Source organism: Trypanosoma equiperdum, assembly GCF_001457755.1.
Source record: "Trypanosoma equiperdum strain OVI genome assembly, contig: ctg_158, whole genome shotgun sequence".
Taxonomy (NCBI): domain Eukaryota; phylum Euglenozoa; class Kinetoplastea; order Trypanosomatida; family Trypanosomatidae; genus Trypanosoma; species Trypanosoma equiperdum.
The window spans coordinates 138-25,863 of NW_027123604.1; the positions used below are offsets into that span (position 1 = coordinate 138).

The 25,726-nt window shown below is 48.2% G+C and overlaps 10 protein-coding genes across 10 annotated transcripts; all 10 read left to right on the forward strand.

The window, feature by feature from the left end:
• Nucleotides 1–46: 46 nt before the first annotated feature.
• On the forward strand, nucleotides 47–955 carry TEOVI_000035300 (kinetoplastid-specific dual specificity phosphatase, putative; the record flags this gene model as incomplete). Its single annotated transcript, XM_067222212.1, has 1 exon — nucleotides 47–955. One exon carries the CDS (start codon nucleotides 47–49, stop codon nucleotides 953–955), a length of 909 nt encoding a protein of 302 aa, XP_067078313.1.
• A 520-nt stretch (nucleotides 956–1,475) lies between these two features.
• On the forward strand, nucleotides 1,476–2,234 carry TEOVI_000035400 (Phosducin, putative; the record flags this gene model as incomplete). The annotated part of the gene is made up of 1 exon (XM_067222213.1): nucleotides 1,476–2,234. The coding sequence occupies one exon, from the start codon at nucleotides 1,476–1,478 to the stop codon at nucleotides 2,232–2,234; it is 759 nt and encodes a 252-aa protein (XP_067078314.1).
• Nucleotides 2,235–3,304: 1,070 nt separating this feature from the next.
• Nucleotides 3,305–3,745, forward strand: TEOVI_000035500 (Vitamin K epoxide reductase family, putative; the record flags this gene model as incomplete). The annotated part of the gene is made up of 1 exon (XM_067222214.1): nucleotides 3,305–3,745. The coding sequence occupies one exon, from the start codon at nucleotides 3,305–3,307 to the stop codon at nucleotides 3,743–3,745; it is 441 nt and encodes a 146-aa protein (XP_067078315.1).
• Nucleotides 3,746–4,325: 580 nt separating this feature from the next.
• Nucleotides 4,326–5,336, forward strand: TEOVI_000035600 (TFIIF-stimulated CTD phosphatase, putative; the record flags this gene model as incomplete). The annotated part of the gene is made up of 1 exon (XM_067222215.1): nucleotides 4,326–5,336. The coding sequence occupies one exon, from the start codon at nucleotides 4,326–4,328 to the stop codon at nucleotides 5,334–5,336; it is 1,011 nt and encodes a 336-aa protein (XP_067078316.1).
• Nucleotides 5,337–6,552: 1,216 nt separating this feature from the next.
• On the forward strand, nucleotides 6,553–10,575 carry TEOVI_000035700 (WD domain, G-beta repeat, putative; the record flags this gene model as incomplete). The annotated part of the gene is made up of 1 exon (XM_067222216.1): nucleotides 6,553–10,575. One exon carries the CDS (start codon nucleotides 6,553–6,555, stop codon nucleotides 10,573–10,575), a length of 4,023 nt encoding a protein of 1,340 aa, XP_067078317.1.
• Nucleotides 10,576–11,407: 832 nt separating this feature from the next.
• On the forward strand, nucleotides 11,408–12,481 carry TEOVI_000035800 (uncharacterized protein; the record flags this gene model as incomplete). The annotated part of the gene is made up of 1 exon (XM_067222217.1): nucleotides 11,408–12,481. The coding sequence occupies one exon, from the start codon at nucleotides 11,408–11,410 to the stop codon at nucleotides 12,479–12,481; it is 1,074 nt and encodes a 357-aa protein (XP_067078318.1).
• A 1,207-nt stretch (nucleotides 12,482–13,688) lies between these two features.
• Nucleotides 13,689–16,511, forward strand: TEOVI_000035900 (uncharacterized protein; the record flags this gene model as incomplete). Its single annotated transcript, XM_067222218.1, has 1 exon — nucleotides 13,689–16,511. The coding sequence occupies one exon, from the start codon at nucleotides 13,689–13,691 to the stop codon at nucleotides 16,509–16,511; it is 2,823 nt and encodes a 940-aa protein (XP_067078319.1).
• A 1,793-nt stretch (nucleotides 16,512–18,304) lies between these two features.
• Nucleotides 18,305–19,285, forward strand: TEOVI_000036000 (uncharacterized protein; the record flags this gene model as incomplete). The annotated part of the gene is made up of 1 exon (XM_067222219.1): nucleotides 18,305–19,285. One exon carries the CDS (start codon nucleotides 18,305–18,307, stop codon nucleotides 19,283–19,285), a length of 981 nt encoding a protein of 326 aa, XP_067078320.1.
• Nucleotides 19,286–19,827: 542 nt separating this feature from the next.
• On the forward strand, nucleotides 19,828–20,856 carry TEOVI_000036100 (ribosomal protein L11, putative; the record flags this gene model as incomplete). The annotated part of the gene is made up of 1 exon (XM_067222220.1): nucleotides 19,828–20,856. One exon carries the CDS (start codon nucleotides 19,828–19,830, stop codon nucleotides 20,854–20,856), a length of 1,029 nt encoding a protein of 342 aa, XP_067078321.1.
• Nucleotides 20,857–21,284: 428 nt separating this feature from the next.
• Nucleotides 21,285–23,561, forward strand: TEOVI_000036200 (dolichyl-P-Man:GDP-Man7GlcNAc2-PP-dolichyl alpha-1,6-mannosyltransferase, putative; the record flags this gene model as incomplete). Its single annotated transcript, XM_067222221.1, has 1 exon — nucleotides 21,285–23,561. The coding sequence occupies one exon, from the start codon at nucleotides 21,285–21,287 to the stop codon at nucleotides 23,559–23,561; it is 2,277 nt and encodes a 758-aa protein (XP_067078322.1).
• Nucleotides 23,562–25,726: the final 2,165 nt, after the last annotated feature.

A 25,726-nucleotide genomic window follows, 5' to 3' on the forward strand; every position in this document is an offset into this window, starting at 1 on the left:
TAGGCATATCCCTTTTGTAGTTAAGTTTTTTTTTTATCAGTGAAGTATGGTGAGACGGGGTGCATCTGCAATGAACCGCCAGCGACCGGGGGTGCCCGGAACGTCTCCTGAGCTTGGAAAGGGATTCGGGGTTTCGATGGTTGATGTTGAAAAGGTTTTTGCGGTTATACGCTTTATTTCGCAACACAGTTCTTCAGAAGCCGTGCCATCTGTTAGTTGCAATATTAGTGTGGGTGAAGAACGTTCAATGGCTGCGAAAAAGGGCGCATTGGATTCCTCTAATGCTCTTTTATCATCCACTGTCGACCAGGCATTAGAGCGATATCGTATGGCTGTCACTAACGTACCTGTGCAGTTGGATTTAGTAGAAAGCACGCGTTCAGATCTTCGGAATGTTATGCTAGAGGCCTATGCGGATAGGGCTGCTGAAGTGAATGCGCTATGGGAGTGTGGTACAAAAATTCCGCTCTCCCCTGGTGCTGAACAACCGCTCTTCCTGCAGGGCAACATGTACCAAGTGCAGAGCATGCATGAGGTTGTGCCAGGTTTATTTATTGGTTCCTATCACCCAGCGTCAAACAAAATTCTTCTGCAGCAGCGAGGAGTGACGCATATACTTTGTTGTATTGATGTACTTCCACGATTCCCCAATGATTTCAAATACATGACGGTCCCTGCGCAGGATGCACCTAATTACAACATTTCAATTTTTTTCGAGAAGACGTATAACTTTATTGAGTCAGCGATTGTGGGGCAATGCTCCTCTGTGCTTGTACATTGCGGGGCCGGTATATCCCGTGCTCCAACAATTGCTGCCGCATATCTTATTAGAAAGTTGCGTATGCCAGCGGACAGTGTAATCGCACTTATCCAGCGTAAACGGCCTGTTGCCTCCCCAAATGCGGGATTCCGGCAGCAGTTGAAGAAATACCAGCGTGATTTGGGTGTTGCGTGACCAATTTGTTGCGCAGATTTTTTTAAGAAAAGATTAAAAATACAACTTACGCCCCACAGCAGGGCTTTATGTGGCTCTCATTCACTACTCATTTTTCTCCCTTGTTTACGAGACTTCGGTGTTAGTTTCCCTTCGCTGTTGGTGTTATCGGGAGGGAACTTTCTTTTTTATTTATGACTTAGGCCTCTACTGCTAAGTTCATATCCCTGACGGACTGATGGGCGCTATTGCTGTGTGCATTATTTTTTTTTTCCTATCCTTTGCATTATTCCTGCTGTCATTATTTTGTGCCCGCTTGTGCAAACTGGTTTGGGGTGAATTTGCAACGCCTCACGTACTCACTGTAGGGGAGTGACATAACCGCCGCTACAGCAGATAAGGAAATATTGTGAAAAGTGAGGAGGGTCTTGAAAGAAAGAAAGCAATCCTTCGTGATCAAGGACGAGAAGGAACAAGAAGGAGTCTCGTTGTGAAGCATTAGACCGCAGTTACAACTGAAATCTCGGTTTCGGCGAAGGCTATGCTCGGCTCAGGAAAAAGCAGCGGTGTGGTCAATGAGGCCTCAAACCTCAAGGCGAACCAGAACCTGACAAGCGCCATTGAGGAAATGAACACGAAAGAGTACATCCGCAACCGTGACCTCAATGACGTGGTACCAACACACCGTCGTCAGGTGGAGGCCATGATGAATAAAGGTAATAACAACAATGGCAAGGTCGGACTCCCCGCGTACGATCCAGCGGCAGAAAAGGAAAAAGAACGAAAGGAACGCGGTCAGACGCACATAGAAGACAGAAATGGCAGCGACGATGATGGGGAGTTGGAGGAGCTCCGCAAGCGACGCATGGCCCAAATGCAGCAACATCACGCAAAGGTGGCAGAGTGGCGGCAGAAGCAACATGGACAATACCGTGAGATATCGCAAGATGAGTTCTTTAGCATTGTTGTGCGAGAGAAGGGCGGGAGTGATGACGTCTGCGTGCACTTCTATCACAAGGACTTTGAAACATGCCGTGTAATGGACAGCCGCCTGCTTGAACTTTCGCGGATGATGTTAAGCGTGAAGTTTGTGAAGATCGACGCAGAGAAATCACCCTTTCTTGTTGAGCGGTTGCATATTAAAACGTTGCCTTGCTGCGTGCTATTTCATAACGACGTTGCAGTCGACCGTATTTACGGTTTTGAGGGCTGCATAGGCGAAGATGGCCTGCTGGACAAGGAACTCCTCGGTGAGCGCATCCTACGTGCAGTTAACTGTAAGCAGGAGGAATGCGAATAACCGTGTGCGCCCAGTGGTAGTGATGAGGGCATTGTCCCGCAGGGAAATGCATGGACAAAAAGTAGGGTAGAAGAATTCATGGAGCGCTTCCATACCGTAACCACTGGGGAGGGAAATGCCGACGGTAGTGACATAAAGGAAAATGAAGTGAGGTAATCGAAGGGGCGGTCAAGCCGTCCACAGAAAACGTGAAACTCTGCCACGGTCACCGGTGTGGATGTCGCCTGTTTTCTATTTACGTCTTTACTGTTTATTTGCATACCGCTTCTTCCCATCCATTCTCCCACTACACTGCTAAGGGGACGTTGCAGTTGCTGTTGTGTACTCCTTCCAATATCCTGATGCTTGTTTGCGTCCTGCCCTCTTGCCGTCGTGAGATCGGTACCTCTGTGCACTTTCACATGTGTGGGAAGCGTTTTTCTTTTTTAGAGCTGGTGTCATGCGTACGCTCCTAAGCGACTATGTGTGTGTGTAGGTGGTGACAACCTGCCGTGAAGGATTCAAGTGAAGGGTATGCGCGCATGAGAGCTGTACAACATGGTGGTGGCGTCAATGTCGCACGGATATGTTAGCGTTTTCCTTCCCTTTAAACGTTAATAATTGTTGTCTGCCTCAGTACCATCGGTCACAATATGTTTTTTTTTTGCCATTCGTTTTGCGTCTTTCCTGCTCTGTGCTTTGTTCTTTTTTTTTTTTTCGCTCTGGTTACCCTACTTGTGTGACGTGGTTGTTGCCATAAATCTCCTTTGCTACGTTCTTTTTTTTTTTTTAGCGCCTTCACCCTCAATTTTATCTGACTGTTCGTTGGTTTAGGTAATCTCTAAAGCGATCGAAGCTCTATCGGTGTCATTCGCATGCTTGTGTGTGTGTTGTAATCACATAAAAGTGAAGTGGTATCACGATAAGAAACTGAAGGCATTAAACTGAACGAAAACTGAAACCGAAGGAGAAGGTGTGGTGAGGAAACGTTTGCAGTTGTACATTAATCGAAAGGTTGTGAGCGGAACAAAGTAAACGAAAGGTTCGCCGGAGCATAGAGCTGCTGTAACTGATTCTGCACAAACTTCACAATGCTACTTCTTTCGCCTTTCCTCATCATGACCAACTTATTGTTGTCATGCTATGCTTACTACGTGGAGTTGCAAGCAAATAGGGCGCAAAGATATGGTGATACGTACCGTGCCTACTGCGATGTCGGGATGTTTTCATGCACCCGTGTTTTCACCTCCGAGTACCGCTCCATTTCCCGGCTGGTTGGATTACCGGAAGTGTCAAACGCATTGTTGGGTATCGCTTTCTATATGATAGAGTTGATGGCATGCAGGTGTTCTCTTCTCTTATTGTGGTTAAGTGCGTGTAGCTGTGTCTTATCGGTTGTGTTGCTATTTGTTTTGGTGTTTATTTTGAAAGATTTATGTGTGGTTTGCTGCTCAATGTATGCGATCAACTTTATCACGTTTGCCCTGGCGGTGCGGTGGAGGAGTCAGACTGGTCGGGTTCATGTCGATTGAGGCGGTTGTAGAAAGTGGTAGACCAAGCGATATCAATCCATTACTTATATATACATATATATATTCTTTATTACTCATTCAGATCCGCACCCTTCAAACTGGTGGGCTTACTTCCCCACGGTAATGAAAAAGTGCTTTGTCCTCTTGAGTGAGGGCATTGGGGCTGTTGTTTGAGCTGCTGATTTCCACTTTTGTTGTGCATATATGTGTGAAGTTCATTAGTTTTCCTTCTTTCCTGCAAATGCCGCCAAAAGTTGGTGTGTGTCTGTGTGTTAAAGTACACGCCGCATCATTTGCACGAAAGTTTGTTGTTGGTAGCGTGCGTGCGCGGAGGCTGATTTTGAAGGGTCGTCCGTCTTCTGGAGTAGTTAAATTATTATAGAGAATACATTTTTCCTCCCTGTCACACACGTGTGAGCACGTACAAACGTTATTCTGTATCTTGACTTTTTTATTCGTTCTTATTATTATTATTTACCGCCTGATGATTTACCACCCTCTAAAAAGGAAGGGAGGGAAGGCGGTGAAGAGAGGCTACTCTGTCACTACACAAAGTTGCTAACGACCTCCGGCTACAGCCATGTATGGCCGCTGTCTGCACCGGCTTTCCCGCAGCGCGCCCGGCGTATTGGGTCGTCAGTGGCAGTCGGCCTTCCCGCAGGGCACCAGCACAAAAGGAGGGACAAATACGGATGCACACATTTTTACACGTAGTGCCTCTCCTATTCACATGTATGCCAATAAGGAGAATGCGTGGAAGGATTACACGGACGATCGCTTCTATGGTGCAAAGCGGATGAAAGAGTACTGGGTACGCATGATGTATGATCGTGGGGCTCGCTATTACGTGTTGGCCACCCTTGTGGCAATTATGTTGGCTGGCTCGAAGTTGTGGTCGTTGCAGGAGAAGCAGAAGAGATTATTAGGGCTTATAGGCCCGAAGAAAAAAAACTATCGAAGTCGGCTCACCGTCGTACTGGATGTTGATGAGACAATTGTATCGTACGGGGACAAGGCGTTCCGCATGAAGGCTGGTTTGGTACCACGACCCTACTTGGCGGAGTTGTTGGATTATCTTTCGTTCATAGATGCGGAGGTTGTGCTGTGGTCAGCATGCAGCGAACGGTACATGCAACAGGTGCTGAACGTGATCGACCCGTCGGGTATACGGGTGTCGCAATGTATCGTCCGCAACAGAGATTGGTTTACGGGTGACAACTATTACGAGAAGAACATTTTATGGTTGAAACGCCCGCTGGAGGACACACTTATCGTTGAAAACCGGCCGCTGAGCGTCCGAAATTGCAATGCTAATGCCATCCTTGTAGATGACTTTATTCGTGCTGAGTATATGGATACGGGGAAGGACTACCCATCGAACGACAATGCGCTGCGTACACTCAAGGCGATTATTCAAGATTTACATGAGTCAGGACTGCCTGTGAAGGAGTACCTCGCGGATGCGAAGCGGCGCAACAAGGACATCAAGGAAATACCGTGCCATTTGGCCTTCCGGCAGCTGCCTGATGAGTTGGCGCGTGGGGTGTTTTACTTCATTGGTGAGAAGTACAAGCACAGTAGCGCTTCTTGAGTGCCACGTAGCTCTATTCGTGTGTGCATTTTTGCAGTGTTGCGTTGGAGAAAGCGGGCGTGACATCAGCAGAAAATAGAGGGGTCGGGAAAATGTTCGTAGTGTGTGTGCTTGGACAGTAGCAATGCCGCTAAGAAGGTTGCTTTTTGGGGACTCGGGTGTGTATGTGTCACGGTGTCTTGCAGGTTGTGCCTATGGGGAGGGGAGGGAAAACGAAGTAGTTATGATGGTGGAGCTCGTTGCTCATGGCGTTAGACGAAGGTGGAAAGTGAAATGGTACATTCCAACCATAAGAGGGGGAAGTGACGTTCTGGTATCGCACCGTGTGCATTAACTCTCTTTTTCTTTTAAAGGCACTGTAGCCATCACACCCGTATGCAAGCCAACTGTATGCAATATGCGCGTGTGCCTCGTACATGCCTAGTCATTGTTGTAAACCTTTCCATGAACAATGATTCTTTCGGTTTCGTTTGTTTCTACCTTTAACACAGTAATGCTACCATTCAATGAGGTTGCTTTCATCCTTTTTGAGTTAAGCGTTCTCTTCCTCCACAATACGGGACGTGGTACCGCCATTTCCGGAGAGGTTTCTGGTTGCTGGTGTACCACTGGTTTGTCACTTAGATCGTAATCATGCAGTTGGTAGTGTGCTGATTCTTTTTTTCCTTTTCTGAGGGGGGAAGGGGAATGAGCGGTTAAAGAAACTGGTAATGGCTAATGGGCCGCCTGTTCCCGCCGGCTCACAGATTATTTGAACCAGCAACCACTGAGAAAGATGGATGAAGACGCTAACATGTTTGAGATGTGGTAATTTATAATTCAAATCTGGTGCTGGAACAACGAAGAGCAGAATGATATATCGTCATTTCTGTTAGTGTATGCAGGGTGTTTGACGGATAAGAGATAAGACGAAGGGTTCTCTCCTACTAGTCACAAACGGACATCGCTTCGCGTGATGTTGCCGGTGTTTTTGTTGCCATTGCACAATGTTTTTGCCCCATTGGACCTTCTCTACCGTGTGTTTTTAATCTATCTCTGCTTCCCTCTTTGATGCGTCCCCTGCAAGTTAAAATCAGTACAAAAATTAGAGAGCAGAAAAAGGAGCCTGGGACTCAGGAGTGGGCCGTGTTGGTCTTTTTCAGCTGAAGGAGAGAAACTCAACTTGTCTCATCCTTACCCACAAGCATATAGCGTAAACATATATTAGGTTTACAAAATGGAGGAGAGGAAAGGTCACGATCGAACGCTTGTGAAGCGCCATGCTTTCGGCGTGAAGGCTGACGTCTCTGGTTGCGTTTGTTGGGTTGAAGAGGGAACACTTCTCTACCCAATCGGAAAGACGGCCGCGATGCACAACCTCAATACGAACACTCAGCGCTTCTTTGAAACAAGTCAGCGGAGCGGAGGCATCACGGCGCTTGCGGTAAGTGCAAATAAGAAATTCATTGCCATGGCAGAAAGCGGTGCAGCACCACAAGTTCAGGTTTTTGACACTGTTACCCGGAAACGGCGGAAGGTGTTGACTGTTCCTGACCTTGAAGGTGATCGCTTCACCGCCCTAGACTTCAGTGCCGATGGTCGCCACCTCGTCACGCAGGGTGGTGCCCCCCAGTGGCGACTGTTCTTCTGGAACTGGGAGCGGTCGAAGCCTCTGGCTTCCACATCCGTAGTGGCTGATTTTGGGTTGCAGGAGATATGTGAAGCACATAATGAAAGTGATGCCGCTCCTGGATCTTTGTCATCCGGGGCCCGTACCACTGCCGCGCAGAGCTCCACCACGTCGATGTCTCACGTGACATGTGTGACCGTTTGTCCCAGTGATCCGCTACTGATCGGCGTGTCGGGATTCGGGTTCATGTATTTTTACCGCTATCAGGAGGGCGTACTGAGGATTCAGCCTCATATATCTTTCGCGCGGGAACGGACGTCGAACTTTTTAACTCATTCTTGGGTTGGGAGAGATCGTGTAGTTGCTTCGACGCAGAATGGTGAGTTGTTGTTGATTGAAGCCGGTGTCTTTAGGCGTATTCTTCCTGTTCCACCCTCCACCACCGAGGGTGCTGTGAATCCGGCAGTGTTGGCCATTGTACCGACAAGGAATGGTTTTATTGCTGGAAGCGATCAGGGTACGGTTGCCATTTATGAAACTATCGGATCTGCAAATGAGAGCTACGCCATTGTGTACAATGTACCTGTGCCGTCGGAGAAGCCAGGTGAGGTGAAGAGTGATGATCTTGGTGTTGCCTCCCGGCCGGTAGCGACTAACAAGCTGCGAGCTTCCATTATAAGCGATGGGCAAACCGAAGGTGAAGGAGGTCAGGACGCACCCGCAAAACCGCTTTTTGTTATAAATGACGTAACGCAGGGTAAAATTTCCTCAACCACCGAAAGTTCACCAACTGTGAGTGGAAAGGGAATTCGACCAGCACAACTGCGCTTGGAAGCTGGACGACCCGAGCCCCGGAAGGACAACAGCGTAGTGCACCTTTGTATTGATCAGACAGAAGAAACCGTGGCAATGGTGACTCACGGCGGACAAATCCTCGCCTTCAACTTTGCAAGCGATTGGTCGAAGGTTTCTGCGGAGGAGCCACCCACGGTCTTGCACGTTTGTCAACCATTTCACATTGGTGGGATTATTGGCCTGGACTGCAGTGTGAAGAAGCCCTATCTCGCTACAAGTGGTGTTGACCAGAGCGTCCGCATATGGAATACCAGCACCCACCGCTTGGAAACGTGTGAGTACTTCACCTCCCAACCCGGCGCGTTAGCCATTCATCCCAATGGTCTGTACCTGGTCGTGTGCTTTCCTGATAAGGTACGTGTCTTGAGCATCCTTTGGAACGGTTTGCGTGAGCGGCGGGTCATCAACTTGCGCAACACTACAGACGTAAAATACTCAGTTGGTGGAAGTTACTTCGCCGTTGCTCACGGTAATATTATTCATTTGTACAATTCACTTACTTGCGATGTGCATGGGCAGTTACGCGGTCATCCGCAGAAAATCAACTGTTTTCAGTGGTGCGCCACTTCACCATATCCAACCGACAACTCGATCATTTCATCTTCACTTGATGGGATCGTCATCAACTGGAATATAAGCGAGATGCGTAAGGAAACGGAGTATGCTGACAAAAAACACCAGTTTCGCTATATCACAGCCGATGATAGAACCTTGTGGGCCGTTAGTGAGCCGACGTCGATTGCCATGGATGTGCAGTGGAAGTCCACACTTCACGAGATGGACCGGTACACTACCTCTGACATTGCTGCGAACGCGGCCGTCACGGAGTACGAATTTGTGGAAAGCAAAGTTACGTCACTACTGATCGCACCAAAACAACGTATGCTGTTTGGTGGTATGGACGATGGTTCCGTTAAGTTTATGTCTTTTCCACTTCAGGTAGGTGTGCAGGAAGTTCCTATTGTTGCGCACATGGGTCCGGTGGGGCGTATGGTACTTTCGCATGATGAGAGCACCCTCTACACCATTAGCTCTGATGGAACGCTCTTCATATTTGATGCCCGCGAGGATGGTCGACCGCTCCAGCGAGACTTGGGATACTTCAGTGATGATGTGCTTGTTCTCGCAAGTGAAGTGGAGGATCATGACATTACCATTGAGAGTCTGCGTCACACAACGGAGAAACTACGTACAGATATTGAGAGTGACGAGAAGCGACGTAATCACGAGCAGAACACCCGTCTGCGTGAGCGCGCGGATGAGTTCAAGAATGAACTGGACACACTAGATGCAGAGTATGAGGCACTGCTTAATGCAAAAGCGGAGCAGGAGCGGGCGTTCGTGGCGGTTAAGTTAGAAAAAGAGGGCGAGTCAGCCCCACAGCTCGAAGGATTAGAGCGCGAAGGGCAGGCAGAGGTGCAGCGTTTGGAGGACCTCTGCGCTGAGCTGCAACACAAGCTCGATCAAAGTACGTTTGTGTATGAACGAGAAGTAGAGGATCTACTGGCAGAGATCCAGCGGCATCAAGAGGAAGATCATGACCGCTTCAAGGATGTTGTGTCAAAGCGAGAGAAGGGGCTTCAGAAACTCGAGCAACAGGTGCAAAGGACAAAGGCAAACAACGCGGAGGTGCGTCAACGTCTTGAACTTGACACGGATGCCGAAGTTATGAACGTAGAGAAACAAAATCAGGCGGAGTTGAATGCCATCCGTGAACGGTACTTGCGTATGAAGGGTGAAGGTGCTATTATGCGGAAAAATACTCTTCGCATGCAAAAGGAAACAGACGTACACAACAGTGAATTGCAGGTGCTCGATAACGCAAAGGCAACGCTAACAGAACAGTTGAGCGAGTTGAATGAAACGATGGCTCAACTGCATCAAGATATTGATGAGCGTGATGCTATTATCGGTGAGAAGGAGCGAAAAATATATGATCTAAAGAAATTGAACCAGGAGCTGGAGAAGCACAAGTTCGTTCTGGACTATCGTATCCGACAGCTTAAGTCGCAGATGGAGCCAAGACAACGGGAGATTGCTCGGGAGCACCAGCGCATTAGTGAACGAAATGTTGAGCTAGACAATCTGCACGGGAACAACATTGCTCTTCGCCAGAACATTGAGGAACTCAAGGCCGAACTGGCGCAGCAGCAGCAGCAAATCAAGCAAACACTCAGCCACATGAAGGATTTTGAGACATACAAATCCCGTGTGAAGAGGGATATAGGTGAGATTGCCCCAGCCATGCAAGATGCCGCAATGCTGCGTGACGTGGTTGAGCGGTTGTATCAACGGCACGTGGTAGCGCGAGACGGCCAGCGGGCAGCACAGGTGGGCCAGGAGATAAAGGACGAGTTCAAATCACAGGTGGAATACCTTAGTACTTCTGTGGAGGCGCTGAGCCGCAAATGTGAGGCGGACCAGGAGCAGCACCGCTGCGAGGTTTCAGGAATGATGATGGAGAATCTTACACTTATCCGTGAAATTCATGAACTCCGAGCTGAACTTGCAGATCTCCGCAATGTGTCAGTAACTGTGGCGGACGAGGGTAAGCGGCACGCCATGTTAGAGGAGCGCGGCAAACAAGGCCCTCCAGGTCGGGTTGCTCTACCAACGGGACTGGCTGGTGTGAAGCGACCGGAGTTGCTGTGGGAGTTGGAGGAAAACCGCAAGGCATTGAAATCCATACGTGATCATGTCGAATCACTACAGCAGATGTTGGCATCACTCGCTCCCCCCAAATCGGCCATTGTCTCGCTCCCCCCACTTGTGTAGTCTGTTGTTACTTACTTATTACCCCCTCTATCCCTTTTCGCTGACTTTAGTTTTTTCAAGTACTGTTTGACCGCTCCGTTTTCCAATCTTTTTGCTGTTCTTGTTGTTGTGCATATTGCCTCCATCTCTCTGTGTGTGAGGATTGTGCAGGAAAGCGTTGTGCATGATGTTGCCAATGGGTTATGCTGATTATGTAGTTGAGACGTGAGGGAGATTCTGTGCTACAGCGATGGTGTGGCGTGATTCATGTATTTCACATTGTATGTATAGCAGTGTCTTTGGATTTGAAACTTTCGGAAGAGTCAAATGTGGGGGAGGGGAAAGGGAAATGGAAATGGAAAGGGAGAGGGGAAACACGAACAAATGGGGAGAAAAGCTAGATCGAAATAGACTGCTGTGATTTTCTTACATTCGCTTTCTTCCTCTCTTCTTCGTTACACTCTTAAAAAAAAAAGAATGATTCTTTAGAAAGAGAGGGGGAAGGGAGAACAACTGGGTATAGGTACGGTTTGGATACAGAAGGTTTTTTTCTTTTAAACTTAATTCCACCCCCTATCTTTCAATCCTCCTTACACGTTCCCTTGTGTTTACAACATCTGTGACCCGCCTGTTGCCTAACATCACGCGTCTTGCACTATCTGACTGGCGTGAGCTTTTCTATTTCTGCTTTTTCTATTGTTTTTCTTTTGTTTTACCTCCCAACCCAACACGGCCGCCCATGTTTTATTGTCTTTCCACCCGTGATGTTTGTGGTAACCGCTACAGTGTGGGGAAGGGAAAAACGGGATTGCGGAAGGGCGTCCATTTTCGAAGCGTTGTGGACGTGTAGGTGATGTTACGTCCGTCATCCCTATGCCGCGTTGCATTTCCGGTACACCGTGACACGACAAAAACACCGCGTTTGGTAAAGGAGGTGGGTACGTGGCTGTACAAACGGGAGACTGTGGAGTCGTTTCGTGCATGGTGCAAGGCCAACAACGTGCGTGGTAGCGGGAACGTGAAGGTTGTGTCCACCATGCACTACGCCCGATGCCTTCGTGCTGCAAGACATTTGCGGCCCGGGCAGGCGATCATCACCCTTCCACACACCGCCTGCTTCAACTTTCTCGTTGTTGCCAAGGAGATGTACGGTGTTAGCGGCAAGGGTGGGACCGTATCGCATAACTTTCCTCTCGAGGTGAATTGGATGAATTACGACGAGCGGTGTAGCTTCTTGCGCAGTGCCAGTATGTCGGAACTCACCACGGCCGGTTGGATGTGCCGTATAGCCTCACTAGAGGAGAGTCGTTTCACTCCATACATTCATTGGCTGCTAGAAGACACACGCGGGCGCGACGGCGTTGCCAACGGCGTTTCGAGAGAAAGGGGTGAAGAAAGCGGGCTGGTGGATCATTACTTCTCAGAGATGGCTACAGACGCGTGCGAAGATCCCGAAGAGTTCCTTGAGAATTTGTTCCGAAGTTTCGCTGCACTGCACCTGCGTGCGGTGCCCATTGAGTCCGCTGCTATTCGACTGTTTCTTCCAGGTACAAACTTTTTCAAAGCTAAAGTGGATGAAATGTTTGTACCGACGCTCATGCCGCTCATCGACGCGGTGCCACAGCTGGAGGACGGTCTGCACAATACTGCGGTAGAATACTTTCCTTTCAGTGACGAGGAGACGCTTTTGAAGCAGTGCAAAGATTTGGTTTTATCGGAAGGGGGGACGAATGAAATGAGGGAGCTGCGACGAAGGTGCCTTGCTCAGGAGCAGGGAGCGGGCGCCTTCTTCGCACTACGTGCTCTGTGCCCGATTGAAGAGGGAGATTACTTGTACGTTCGTGGTGTGCCCAAGTTGGGCGCACCCGAGCAGGAATCAATGACTGTTCGGGTCATGGAGGCGAATCGGTTGCTGAATAATGAATAGGGGAGTGGCCTCGCGCCTTATAGTGACTCACTGAGTACCGTCCCCATTACTGTTGGCAAAACCTTTCTCTTTGTTATTTTCAAACCCCTCCCCCTCCGTTACCATTTCAGCTGGGAGTTGGTACTTGTGCGTGTGTATCCGCTGCTACGAATCGCTCTTCCAGTTCCTGCACTCGCTTCGCTTTCCCCCCTCCTTTGTTTTTTTTTGTTCTTCTCCCGTTGTGTCATTTCCTCCTAAACGATTTGTTTCTGCTCCCCGTTACGGAACGACAAAAGCTCTTTGCAGTAGTTTTAAACACAAAAGTACCTTGACTCGCGTCCACGTACAAGCATACAGTTCGGCTGTCGCTGCGCTAAATTATTGAAACGGTTTGGCTGCGGACTTCTACTGCTGCTTTCTCTTTTGACATCGGCTCCGGTTCCTCACCCACTGTTGCGTATTCTCCATTCAAATGGCCTCTTGGACAACCTACCAGTCAGGGATGCGTCGCTACGGACTCGTATTTTGTTGTTTTTCCGCTGCTCTCGCAATGCTCGTTAATCAAGACGGTGCGAAGCAAAACTGGCAGTCAATGGCCGAGCGGTATGATGGGCAGCAGTTGGGCAAAAAGTGGTCGTAAAGGAGTTCGTAGCGATACGTCGTTAGCAATACCTGTGCAACACCTTTTTACTTTCCCTCCAATTAGTGTGCTGATTGTCTCACGCATTTCCATGAACTGTTTTCGGCTTTCAACAACATGTTCTATCCTTTGCGCAGATACCTCTTTTCTCTTTCTCTTCAACTCTCCCTTCCTCTTAATATACTTCGTTCTGTTTTTCCCCCTTTCGCCCTTCCCTGTGCACTTACGTATCATACGTGCTTATATCTCTTTATGGTGGTACGTGATCGGGAAGGCGGCAGCTACATTAGCCACCCATAACGCCTGTCTTACCGCAGGTCGAAGACACAGGAATTTAATATTCAAACCCCTTCTCCGAAAAAAAAAAGAAGAAGGGAGCAATACCACTTTCTATATTTTCTGTTTTGTAGTAGAGAAGAGGCAAACCAAAAGAGGTTAAGATTATATATATATATATATTCTTAGAGTGCCGTGTGTATAGAGACGGGGACCAAACGCTGTAGTTTGTCTCTTGTTTATACGACGCGGCCTGTAAAGCTTGACTTCGGGTAGAAGCAATTTAACCACACGCACTCAGAGAGGATCTTAATGTCCATCACAGTTGACACTATGAGTGCGCAGCCTCTGGGCCCTTACCGTCAGCTGCATAACTTCACGAGCACAGGTGAACTTCGCAGGGCAGTCATGTCGAAGGAAGATGAATACAGCAAGTTCGAGAGGGAAATTGTTGTCGAGGTGAATGAACTCCGCCGCGACCCCGCACGTTACGCGGATATCTTACGGGAGGAAGCTACCGTTGGTTATCCTTACGTTCGTGCTGATCCGAAGACGCAGTGCTGCCCAGAGATGACGCTCGAACAATTGAAGGTGTATATTCAGGATTTTAAGCAAGAGCACAATGCACTAGAGGAATCCATCGCATCGCTGAAAAAGGACTGGAATGATGCACAGCTCGACATGAGGGAGCGATGGAACCACGAGGACGCTGAGCGAGCCAAGAAGTTACGACGCGCCAACATACGAAAGCGGAGAGGATCGTCGTTGATTGATGACGACTACTTGGATAGGCGGCAGCGAGCCATAATGCGGATGAGTGAGGAGTTTAAGAGCCAGATAAAGGAGGCTGAAGAGAGAAAGCGGTACGTCGAGCGCTCATGCATGTGGGCAACGGAGGGCGCGACCCTAATTCTGAACTGCGCTCAATGGTTGATGCAAGCGGAATCAGTACCTTTACTGGAGTACAGCCGTAGTTTGACCCTTGCTGCACGAGACGTAAGTAACGGACATCAGAGCGTGTTGGGTGTTGTTGCGGCAGCAGAAAGGCCTCATGGGTCGCCGCCGAAGAAGGGGATGAGGCGGGTTCGAGCCAGTACGGAAAGCACCGTAAAAGGATCGCAGGTGCCCACTAGCACGACTTGCGCCATGAGCGAGTTGAGTGAACACACTAACAGCATGGCAAAGTTGTCCGCAGGGCTGTCGGGTGAAGGGAGCAGTGATAGCTACAAGGGGAGTAGTGAGTGCGGCACGGATGGGGACAGTGATGATATGGAACGGAGGCAAGGCCATTTTAACAGTGGCCGGAACTCATATCCTTCACTTAGCCTTTCACAAACGGGGGCCCAACGTATGGATCAATCTCTCCTCGCTCTTGCGGAGGAAAGCGAATCACTGAAGCAAACGACTGTAAGTGTGTACGGAAAGTACGGTCACTTGTCTGGGGCACTTCGTGGAATTCAGATGTGTAATGCTTTCACACCACGAAAAATGGTGTTGCAAATGCTCCTCGCACAGAGACTACCAGAGTTCCTTCTTTTGGCACCCAACGTCAATGCCGAGGCTTACGAATTTCCCGCAGGATCAATTCGCAACCCACTTCTTTGGAAAGATGGTCGTCTTTTGGGGTGTGGCTGGGTGCGTGCTCCTGATGGTAGGGTGAGTTTGACGCTATTGCTAGCAACAAATTTCGAAGAACTTAGCCTGATCCATGAGCAACGGGACTTTTCACTCCCTCAAATCCATCGCATTATAAATAGCAACAACAACAACCAGAATGGTGATGATTCTCCTCAGAGTCAATCAAGAAAGAAGGAGTTGCTGAGTGGCCGTGTCGTTGTACAGTTGCAATCTTCGCTGTTTGTGGAGGTGGTCGAACCAACTTCTCACCCCATTTTTGCTGACAGGAACCAACATGTTGTACGTGTAGTTGTTCGAGCGTGCATGTGCGATGTTGACATTTCGGCAACGGCGACGTCAACCTTGGACCCTGTGCCCATGGTTCCCCTTTTAGACAAGGAGTTGATTCTCGTTCAACGAAGACTTGACGACTTGAATGAGGTGGAAATTCTTTTAGATGTCCGCTCTGCTCGAATGCGGTGGTCATCTCAACCACTACTCGTGCACATATTTGAACGTCCACGGGGGTTGGGCGCCGTTGAGCCATTCAGAAATGTAGGTTGCATACGCGTGACACCCACGAATCAGTGCTCCCTTGTTCAACCTGAGCAAAACTACGGTTCTTTGGTGCGGTATCAACAACACCACCATTGCCATCAGCCGGGGTTGCATCAAGTGCCGGCCGATGGGCCTGTGGTACGTTTGCCATCTGCACTACTTCAGTTGCGGTGTGCCTGCCCCATCGATCAGACCGAGGAACCTTGCGGCTGGCCGCTCATCATGAACGAATTTCAACAACGTGGTGCAACTCTGATCGAACCGCTTTGTGGAGTGTGGACAACACTCAACCACACACAGCGTGTTGCCGTAAGAGTTCCGCGCAACGATCACTTGCGCTGCGCTGTGGACACCATCTCCACCCACCTCTACAGAGAGGAGCGTGCCATGCATCAGGAGCAGCGAGAGAGCAGCCAGTCCCAATTGAAAGAACAGATTCGGCGAGCCAAGGAAGAGTTGGCGGAGGCCCAAGAGGAGGAGAAGGAAGGGATAGAGACTCTTCAACAGGAAATCGCTGCTCTTCAGAAAAATATGGTGCGCCGCCGGGGTAAAGAACTCGCGAATCTGAAGAGACAGGAGGATGCCTTGCAACAGAAAGTTAACGAACTGAGAGACAGGGTGTCAGAGCGACAGGACGCAGTAAGCGACGCGGAGGAAGAGCTGGTGCTGGTGTGCCGCCGTAGCGCAGCTCGTTCAAGGCGGTTAAAGATGTTGCGACGGGAGTATTCCCGCTTGCGGGACCTCACAGATTCCTCAAAATGCCCCCGCGTGGAGGTAGCGCTTATAGCGGACGGTTATTCAACGTTCGTGTCATCCGACGTCACGAGGTTGGACGTTGTCGATGATGCGTGCACCGTGTTTGTTGGCGAGGTGCCGTTGGTGAGGGGGTTTTGTGGACGCGCGGTGCTGCTTGTGGATGGACTGGAGGCTGTGCAATGGGATGTACGCCCCGGGAGGTAACACAATGGATGAACGGACTTGGGAGAGCTGGTGTTGACAGATGAACAGATCGAAGAAGCGAGGTTGGGACTGAGTGGTGGTGTGCATTTGCAACTCTGTCTCCTGGTGCTTGGAGAGAGTTTAGTTTACGCTAGCTGGGAGCTTTTTTTCGCAAGGCCACAGCGACTTGTATGCAATATGACAGGCTGCGATAGTGATGTGAATACGTGCGCGCTTGGAGACTTTGCGGGGAGACAAAGCGTATGCCCGTTATCGGTTGTCCTCGGGTTGGAGATTGTGTGGTTTGTTGGGACATGCGCGAGGTACCCAAGAAGACAATGAAGGGAAGGGAGAGAGTAAACTTGCCGCACCTCCACCTGCACGATGTTTTAAATTCAATGGGGGTTCCGCTGTGCGCCGGTACGCAGCTGGAGGCGGACCATCGTTTCTTTATGCTTCAAGTTCTTTTTTTATAGCAGAAAAAAAACCACCCTATTGGCACACTGAGTACAACTGAGCTGGTGATGCTTTCCCACTCCGCTTCCGTGTCTATGCTGTTTGTTGTAGTATTTGTTCGGATAGATCGGCGTCGCCGGTTACTTCTCATACTAGATGGCCGTATCCTGATCAGGCACACCTACGGACGTCACCTGAAGAAGGTCGCAACAAATGTAAGTCGGTTTTCACTCGCTTCTTACCGCGCGTTGATGTACGCAGCACTTCCGCCCCTCAACTAACGTGGATAATGAATAGGCGAGGATTTGGTTTTCATCACTCTCGAATGCTCCGGGTGACCTCGCACAGTAGGGTTGTACCAAACAAGAGTTGAATAATGTATATTCTTTCTGCTTTAGTTTCTCCACTATTGTATCAAATACGACGTGTACCTGTGCCTCACTAACCAATTTGTTGGGATATGTGATATGGCTGCTCTCTTCCATTATTATTTGTGTTATCCTTTTCATATTTCTTGTTTATTATCCTCGAGTGTATGTGTGATTATTTGATATCTTGTGTAACTCCTTTTTCTATTGTCACTGTTGCATTTCCCCTTTACTCACACGCTCTTCCCTCTTTCCCGCATATGTGTGTATTTGATAAAGTCATAAGGAAACAACACTGACAATGAGCATGGACACCCGTATGGTGAATTTTGGTTTTACGCGTGCTGCTCTCCTGTGCGGTCTTTTATTATTGCTAACTGCCGTGTGTCCGCTGCATGTGACTGCTGCTGATGGTGATGATGGACGCGTGATTGTTAATGTGAAGGAGTATTTCTCCATGCCTAATACTGTTTGTATATATATGTTGTAATGTTGAGTTGCGTGGCTGCATAAATGTTTGTCACTCTTTCATTGTACTATGATACGTTCGAATGGTATGTATGATCATTTTTTTGCTCTGTATTTTACTTTATTGGTATGACCATGAGGATGACACCGTAGTGGGGAGTGCTTTCAGCTCGTTATTTGGCATGGTTATATGATTTGTTGGCGCTGTGGGCAACCACATAATCTGTGTTTTTGAATTGTTTGACAACCCAACGAAGTTTGCGCTGTATTTTTTCTATCCTTTCATTGTTTTTTGTTTCGCTTAATTGTTGCGTAGCGGACATGTTATATGTTTATATTTATTCGACCGTATTAGAGGTTGGTGTTTTGCTATTTTATTATTGGTGTAATATCTTCTTTTTCATACTTGTTGTATCTGTGACTGTCATTACTTCCCGGGAATGTGTTTATGTTTTTCTTCTCTATTTCGTATCTGTCCTTTCTTACGGGTGAGTAATTAGTGTTTCGTATCTTTCATCCACGATGAAGGGTGGTGGGGGCATTGTTTGTTTTTCACAGGAGTGCCTGTACTTTCCTTCTCCTCTGACGGATGCCAGTATTGAGAATATTATCGAGTTAAGTAGTCTACTTGTACGTACTGAGGACCCTTGTGAGAATGTTGTGGCGTTCAAAGTTCTCAGTGCTGTACGCAATCGCTATGGTGTTCAACCATCTGTTGGACTGATATTTGCTGGTGAATGTGTGAGGGTGAAGTTTATGCTTGACATCCGTAGGCTCCGTCGTCTCGCAGCGAGGCGTGGTGGCGTGGAGGAAGGAGCTGTGGAGTTGCCAGACGCTGGCACAAGGGATGAGGTGTTCGTGGATATATGTGTGGTGCCGAGGGAAGTTATGGCACCGTATGAGTCTGTGAGTGGTTTCTTTGGAGGTGACTGTAGTAGAAAGGGCCCTAGCGGTCCGGACGTCGCTGCTGCATTTTGGAAGCAACGTGGACGTGTGCAGGTGAGGGAGCGGAATGCTGTTCGGTGTGCACTTCGCTGTATTTATGGGGAGTTGGGTGTTCCGGATAGCCTTGTGATGAAGCGAAGTCATGGAAAGGTGGAAGGACTTGTGGAAGGTTGTGAGACTGCGGCTGTGGAGAAAGCTCCGGCAGCACAGCCACAGTTAGGTTCAGCTGTAAGGAATGCTGGAGGAGAGGTGTCTCCACCTTCGACAGCGTTGAGGAGCCGTCACTCCCCAAAGGGTGCTGGGGATCAGACTGCTGCTTCGGCTTCTCCATTGGTTTATTCTCCTGTTAACTGTGCTTCAGGTACTGTTCCTAGCGGTCGGTGCAGTAATGGGTATGAAGCAGCTGTCGGCGAGGCAAGCAGAATGACGAATGTTATTGCACCTGATTCTGGGAGGGAGATGTACTCACTATTGAGTGTGTTCCTTCTGTACAAGGTGCCGTTTCCTGTTTGTTGTATCCTGTTATTCTTGTCGTTTCTGTGTGGTATAATTGAGTAGGATGCTATTATAGCTTGTTGGGATGTGCACTCTCCCCTTGGCCATGCACTGAGTAATGCATTGCTTAGGATGTGATCGATGCGGGTGCTGAACATTTGATTCATTTATGGAGTGAGTGTGTGCGTTAATATGGCGCGACGCGGTTGCGGTAGGAACTGTCGTATGCCGCGTGTTGGAATGTGAATCATCGTGAGGAGTTTTTTCTCCTTGTTTGTCTGTACGTCTCTCTCTCTCTCTCTTTCTGTGTGCGTGTGTGTGTGGTCTCAGTATTATTCCTTCCCTTCCCTTTACATTTTGTTGTATTTGTGTTTCTGAAGCTTCTCTTCACTATACGGTAATTGTGCTGTTTCACCATTTCCTTTGCTTGCTGCACGGGCTCTACTTACTGCCTACATGCATACACATGTTTCCTGTATACCGTCTCGCCCATTTCTTTGGATGCTTGCTGTTACTATCTCTTCCCTCTTCTCTTCTGGTACGCAACTGTATATAAGGACTTACAACTAGTAATTGTGTGTAAGCCATTTAGTGACAGTTGACTGATGCTCCGCGCGTGTGGCGTCCTTCAACTAAGGGCACGGCCCAAGACGGTGTGTGTAGAACCTGGTTCAAACCGACTGCCTGAAGCTTTGGTGGTTGAGAAGGCGAGGGATATATTTGGGCGACCTGAATTTCCTGGGAAGCGTGTATTGCACAACTGGCGTTTCTTTATTAAGGCTGGGAAGGCGGCGACGGGTCCTCCCGTGGGACAAGAGTTTTCGAAACTTGGGCTGAAGGCGATGGATTTTGCGAAGGTGTTCAATGACCGGACGAAGCCACACTTCAAGGAAGATGTCGAGCTGATTGTTCGCATCCAAGTGTACTTTGACAAATCGTATCTTTTTACAATTGAACCGCCACCTACTGCGTGGTTCATTCTGCGTGCACTTCGGAAGAAGCGGCGGGAGACGGGACCTGTGCCGCTGCGAGGGCACTACTGTGCTCTGATGACATTGGAGATGGCATACGAAATAGCGAAAATGAAACCGTTGTGTTGGGGACGTCCAGAGTACCCGTTACTGGAGACCCGTGTACGACGCGTTGTTGGGCAAGCCAGGCGGATGGGTGTTTGTTTCATTGGCGTAGATACACCTTACAGTTCCCCCGTGAAAGATATGACTGAGCAGCAGTACACGGAGGAATGCGAAAGGTACAGGCGTATACACATGGAACAATATACTACGTTGAGGCAGCGTGAACTTGAAGAGGCACCACTGATTGAGCGGTTGCACCGGCCCAATATGTCACCACTGACGGATGAACAGATTGAGGAGGGTTTGCGTGACCCCTGTTTACTGGATACCCTGTGGAGAGCGAGCCACCCACTGAGCCCTTATCATCGTGATTTGAGGGAGCGGGAACTTGCTCGACGTTACTTGAATGCACGAGGTTGGGTGAAGGACATGACGCCAGAGGAGATGCGTATTGTTTTTATGAATTACCGACTCCCTGAAGGTGAGAAGCGGAAGCAGATGGACGAGGCTGCAATGAGTGGGGAGGTGTACTGGACGCGTGATGGGGCGCAGCTGTGACCGGTGTTGTGGATATACAGTAATTGTTTTTCCTGTTGTTTTGTTTTGCAGCTATATCGTAATGTTGCAGGTTCCGTAGTGTGCTATGTCCTGTCGTGGTGATGTATTTGGTAACGCTCTGTCGATTACATCACTGTTGATACTGTGAGCCTTGGCGCAGCGTGTGCCACGTTTGCCAGTATGAGCATTGCGCTGCAACTGGTTGGCGTGGCATACAGTTACCTTATCGATTGTCTTGGTAGTTTTGTGTTTTTGATGTGCTTTGTTATTCGTTTACGGGTTGGTGTGTGCACCGGAAGCTCGTTGTCAACCTTATTTTTGTGCTGTATTTGAATGCTTGTGACGTGTAATGTATATTCTCTGTGAGTGAGTGCAGTTTTTAAATTTCTATTTTTTTTCTTTTCCTTTTCACGTAGTCTTATCTGTAAATGACTGTTTTATCGTTTTTTAGTTTTTTATTTTTGTTGGCTTGTGTCATTTCTGTTGAAATAGTTTGCCCTTATACGAAAGTGGAGGAGAGCTTCGGTATGCAGGCGATGCATGATTTTTTGCTTTGTGGTAAAAGAGCATGTTTTGACCATTTAAGCTCGCCTGGGGTGGTTCCTCGAACGTTTACTGGACCTTGGTTTGTTGCGTCGTTGGCGATGTTGCCGTTTCTCTGTGATGTGAATTATGTCGTAAGGTTCCTATTGGAACCATTGAAGTATGTTGTTGCGGGAGATGTTGCATGGTTTGTTCGACTGGTGGAGGATGTTGGTCTTGTGGGTTCTTCTGAGGAGTTGTTTGCGTTGTTTCCAATGCTTGCTTCTAACATGTGTCGGGTGACCTTGGGCGTCGTCACCTGCTGTGCTCTCGGTTATGTTGGTTGTGGTATTGACAGCGCTGCGAAATGGGAAAAATTCAAGAGCACATCTTCACGTGTTGCCGCAGCCAGGTGCCCTGTCAGTATGCGGCATGTTTCGAGTGTGTTTTACTTGTTGTGCCTGTCGCAATTTCATTTGGTATTTTATGCAACGCGGCCGTTGCCCAACACGTACGGACTTATAATGTGTACTCTAGCATGTGGTGCTACTTGCCGTGGCAAATACTATTGGGCAATTGCACTGCTCAGCGCTACCTCAGCGTTGTTTCGATGTGATGTTCTGGTCTTGCTGGCACCTTACTCTTTATTCTTGTTGTTGAGAGGTGACATCACGTTGCTGCGTGGCGTCGCGGCGGGCATCTGTTCGGTGGCTGCTGTCGTTATCTTCAGTATTGGGATGGATAGCTACTTGTGGGGGAGGTTGGTGTGGCCGGAAGCCGTGGTTCTCCTGTTTAACACCGCAGAGAATCAATCGTGGAGGTGGGGAAGGCTGCCCGTATATTGGTACGTGCTGGTGGCACTGCCGCGCAGCTTGCTCTTTCTGTATCCATTGTGGCTTACTTTAGTGTGCATGGGGTGGGGGAACATATATTTTGCATTGCATAGGTTGTCGGGCGCGGGCAGAAGAGAAGGAACAACTAGTGAAGAACCATCACCTGCTGCAGCCCACTGTGCGCTTTGGGTGTTTCTGGACACCAGCGAGCGGTACGCTGACTTATTGGTACCGTCAAGTCTCTTCATCGTATTGTACAGTTTGCTTCCCCACAAGGAAGTTCGGTTTTTGATGATTGTGTTTCCCTGGTTGCTGGTGCCCCTAGCGGCGGCTGGTACACGCCTATGGGACGAGTGTTTCGCGCGGCCACTGTCATCTTGCACATTGGAGGTGACAAAAGGAAAGGGAATTGTACAGGGGCGTGCTACGCTAGTAAAGTGGAGGAATGAGGGTGCAAACCTGCGCAGCAGAGGAGATGGGAAGGGTGGTTTTAATGTCAGGCCGAGGTGGTTTCTTGCTTGCTTAACCCGGCGCTCTGTCATCGCATCTTTGATAGTCCTCTTGTACACTGTGCAGCTCGCGACCGTTTTGCTTTCTGTGTACTTGAGCGCTGATAATTACCCGGGGTCCGAGGCTCTACGACGTCTTCACCACGCTGTAGAAAAAGATGTTAGGAACTCGTCCTCGTGCCTAAGTCGGCGCCTAACCACAAGAACGAACAGGAGCAACTCTATTTCTGTCTTCATTGACGCCTATGCAGCAATGACTGGAATCAGCCGCTTCCAGAAGGTGCATAAAATACCGAGGCGGAACCCCACAAATAGCACATTTGCAACCGCTGGCGCTTCACAGCAGGTGTCGGATCGCTTTGTTAAACTTTTGACATTTCCTTTCCGCGCGCTAATGAGTGTCGGACGATCAATAGTTGTTGGCGACACTGGGCTTCATGATGAAGAATTGTTTGGGACGGGCAATGTGCCATCCCCCGCTGTTGTTAGTGGTGGCGATAGCAGCCGCACAGAGGTATCAGATGCCTTCAGTCTTTCGATATTGCTTCAGAGACGCGGGCTGGAGATGCAATACATTAAGGAAGAAATACGATTTGACGAAACTAATGACTTGTACAACTCTGAAGGCATAGATTACGTGATTTCGCGGTACTCGCAGCGGGAGCTTCACCGCAAGCACGGGGAGTACAATGAAATCGCAGTCGTGCATGAGTCCAATAGACTGCATATGCTCAAATTGCGGCTTATGCAGTTGTTTTGGTTGCGGAAACGACATGAGGTTGCGGACCAGGCGGACCCGGAGGGAAAACCTTTCCTTATTGCCCTTGGTCCACGATGTTGAGGCACGTGTCCTTACCTGCTTTCAGAGCTGCGCGTGCACTTAGCACGTGCGCCACTTGTCTTTGGCGAATAAATATATGCCTATTAATAAATATATTTTGTAAAATTGTTTATATTGTTGCCCGCTCTCTAATTTAACACACGTTGGAAAATTTTTGTCTTCTGTGTTTCATTTCGTGTTGTCCCCTTTCTTTTTTTTTTCCTTTCTCGACTTTACTGTCTTTTGTCTTCTATTTTTTTAAATTTTTGTGGAAAGGATGCCACTTTATGTGTCGGCACTTGATCTCTGTGGTACGTGTCCTCGCGTGTTTGTGTGCTCGAATCTGTGATGGCAAACAATTGCAGTGCTGTGAAGGTACCATCAGGAAATGAGGGAATGTATCTCCCTTATTTCCTGTTTTCATTCTTTAAATACTAGCGTTTTCCATCCCTCCATTTATTATTTGATGCCTCGCCGTTGCGAATAGGGCGGCTCATGAGGACTACTTTCCATACCTTATAAGTTTTTATTCTGATTCTAATACCGGCGCCTAATGCTTCCTACTGCCAATCTTCGGGAAAGTAGGAATGACCTGTGAGTGTCATGATATTCAGTGGCGGAGACTGACTGGTTTCCCCCTCTTTGCCGTTATGACTACTTTTTCTTTTCCCCCCTCGTGGGTTTCCAAACACTTTGAAGTTCCTTACTTACTTCATTCATTAATTCATTCACTTATTTATTTGTTTATTCATTTGCTTCATCCCTCCAATTATATTTTTGTTGGTGTTGCTTCCTTTGCTTTACATAAATTAGTGTGTTTGTGTATATACAATCTGAGGCAGTAGCAGGCAAGCAATGAGGCAAGCAGGTGCGCGACGGGAGGTGTGTGTGTGTGTGTGTGTGGGAAGAGCGATCAAATAAATAAATATGTTAAATTTAAAGTGACGGAGAAACGAAACACACACACACACAATAAATGGGTTTGTTTTTTATTTTTATTTTATTTTCATGTCTCAGGTGCAGGACACCTAATCAAATGGGAGCGTGGACACGAAAGGGTATGCATGTAAGGTGGGAGGAGAGGAAGTGGTGAGGAGTGTGATGGGGAACCATTGTTGATGGATAATTGAAAGGGTGAGGAGTCAGTTGAATAAAGAGAAAGAGAGGGGGAAGGCGTGGGTTTCTCTATCTCATTTCGCTTATGTGTTGCTATATTTCTTTTTTTTTTCCGTTTTTTTTTTCGACCTTACCTTTCCTTACCTTAACCTTTCTTTTTCCCTTTCTCTTTCCATTCGTATGTTGTGGTTATGTGAGCTAATTACCACTTGACTGTGTACTCTCAAACCTCCTTCACCCGCTGTAATTTCCTGGTTAGTGCGGGTGGGGGGACGAATGATGAAAAAAAAAAATCATGCGCGTATGTATTTTTTGTTGTATATGTTTTTTGTTGTGGTGGTGGTAGGGGAGGTGGTGTTGTGTTGTCGTGGTGACGCGGGTTTGTTTGAGTTGGAAGGAGCAATGAGGGAGAGGCTTTAGTTTGCATATGTTGCGCTGTGATGTCGTGTCAGTTCGTGCGTATTTCGTGGTACTGTTTACAATGGTCGTGTACACGATGGTTGCTTTTTCTTTTGTAGTTGTTGTTTTTACTTGTACATATCCTGTGCACGTGAATTTATGTATGACTGAGTGGTTGGGTGAACGTTTGTGTGCGATATTTGGTGAGGTGTGCTGCGACCCAAACCATAACGTTCACTCGCACGCAGCTGTATACGTATATGTATCAGATAAGAACAATGAGCAAATACGGCAACACAATACTCAATGAACTAAACTAATTTACTGAATGCGAATGAAAGGCATGAGGGGAGGGAAATGGCTCATGTTTGTATGGTGGTTTCGTGTAAGTGTGCTCGTTTCTACGCGATATGTGCTGATGTGAGGTTCCGAAGTGTGGGGAAATTTGAAGGACTCCCATGGATGCGTTAAAAATGAAACCGAACTCACGACTGACTGATTGACTGGAAGCTCCGTCATCACTGCTGCAACAATAACCACCGGGTATTATGATGTGTCTTTATGCTCCTTTCCTCATGCATGCGTATCAACACACTAACCCTTTCCAACAACAACAACAATATCGTAATTGTATGTATGTATATACATTTACATATATATATATATATATA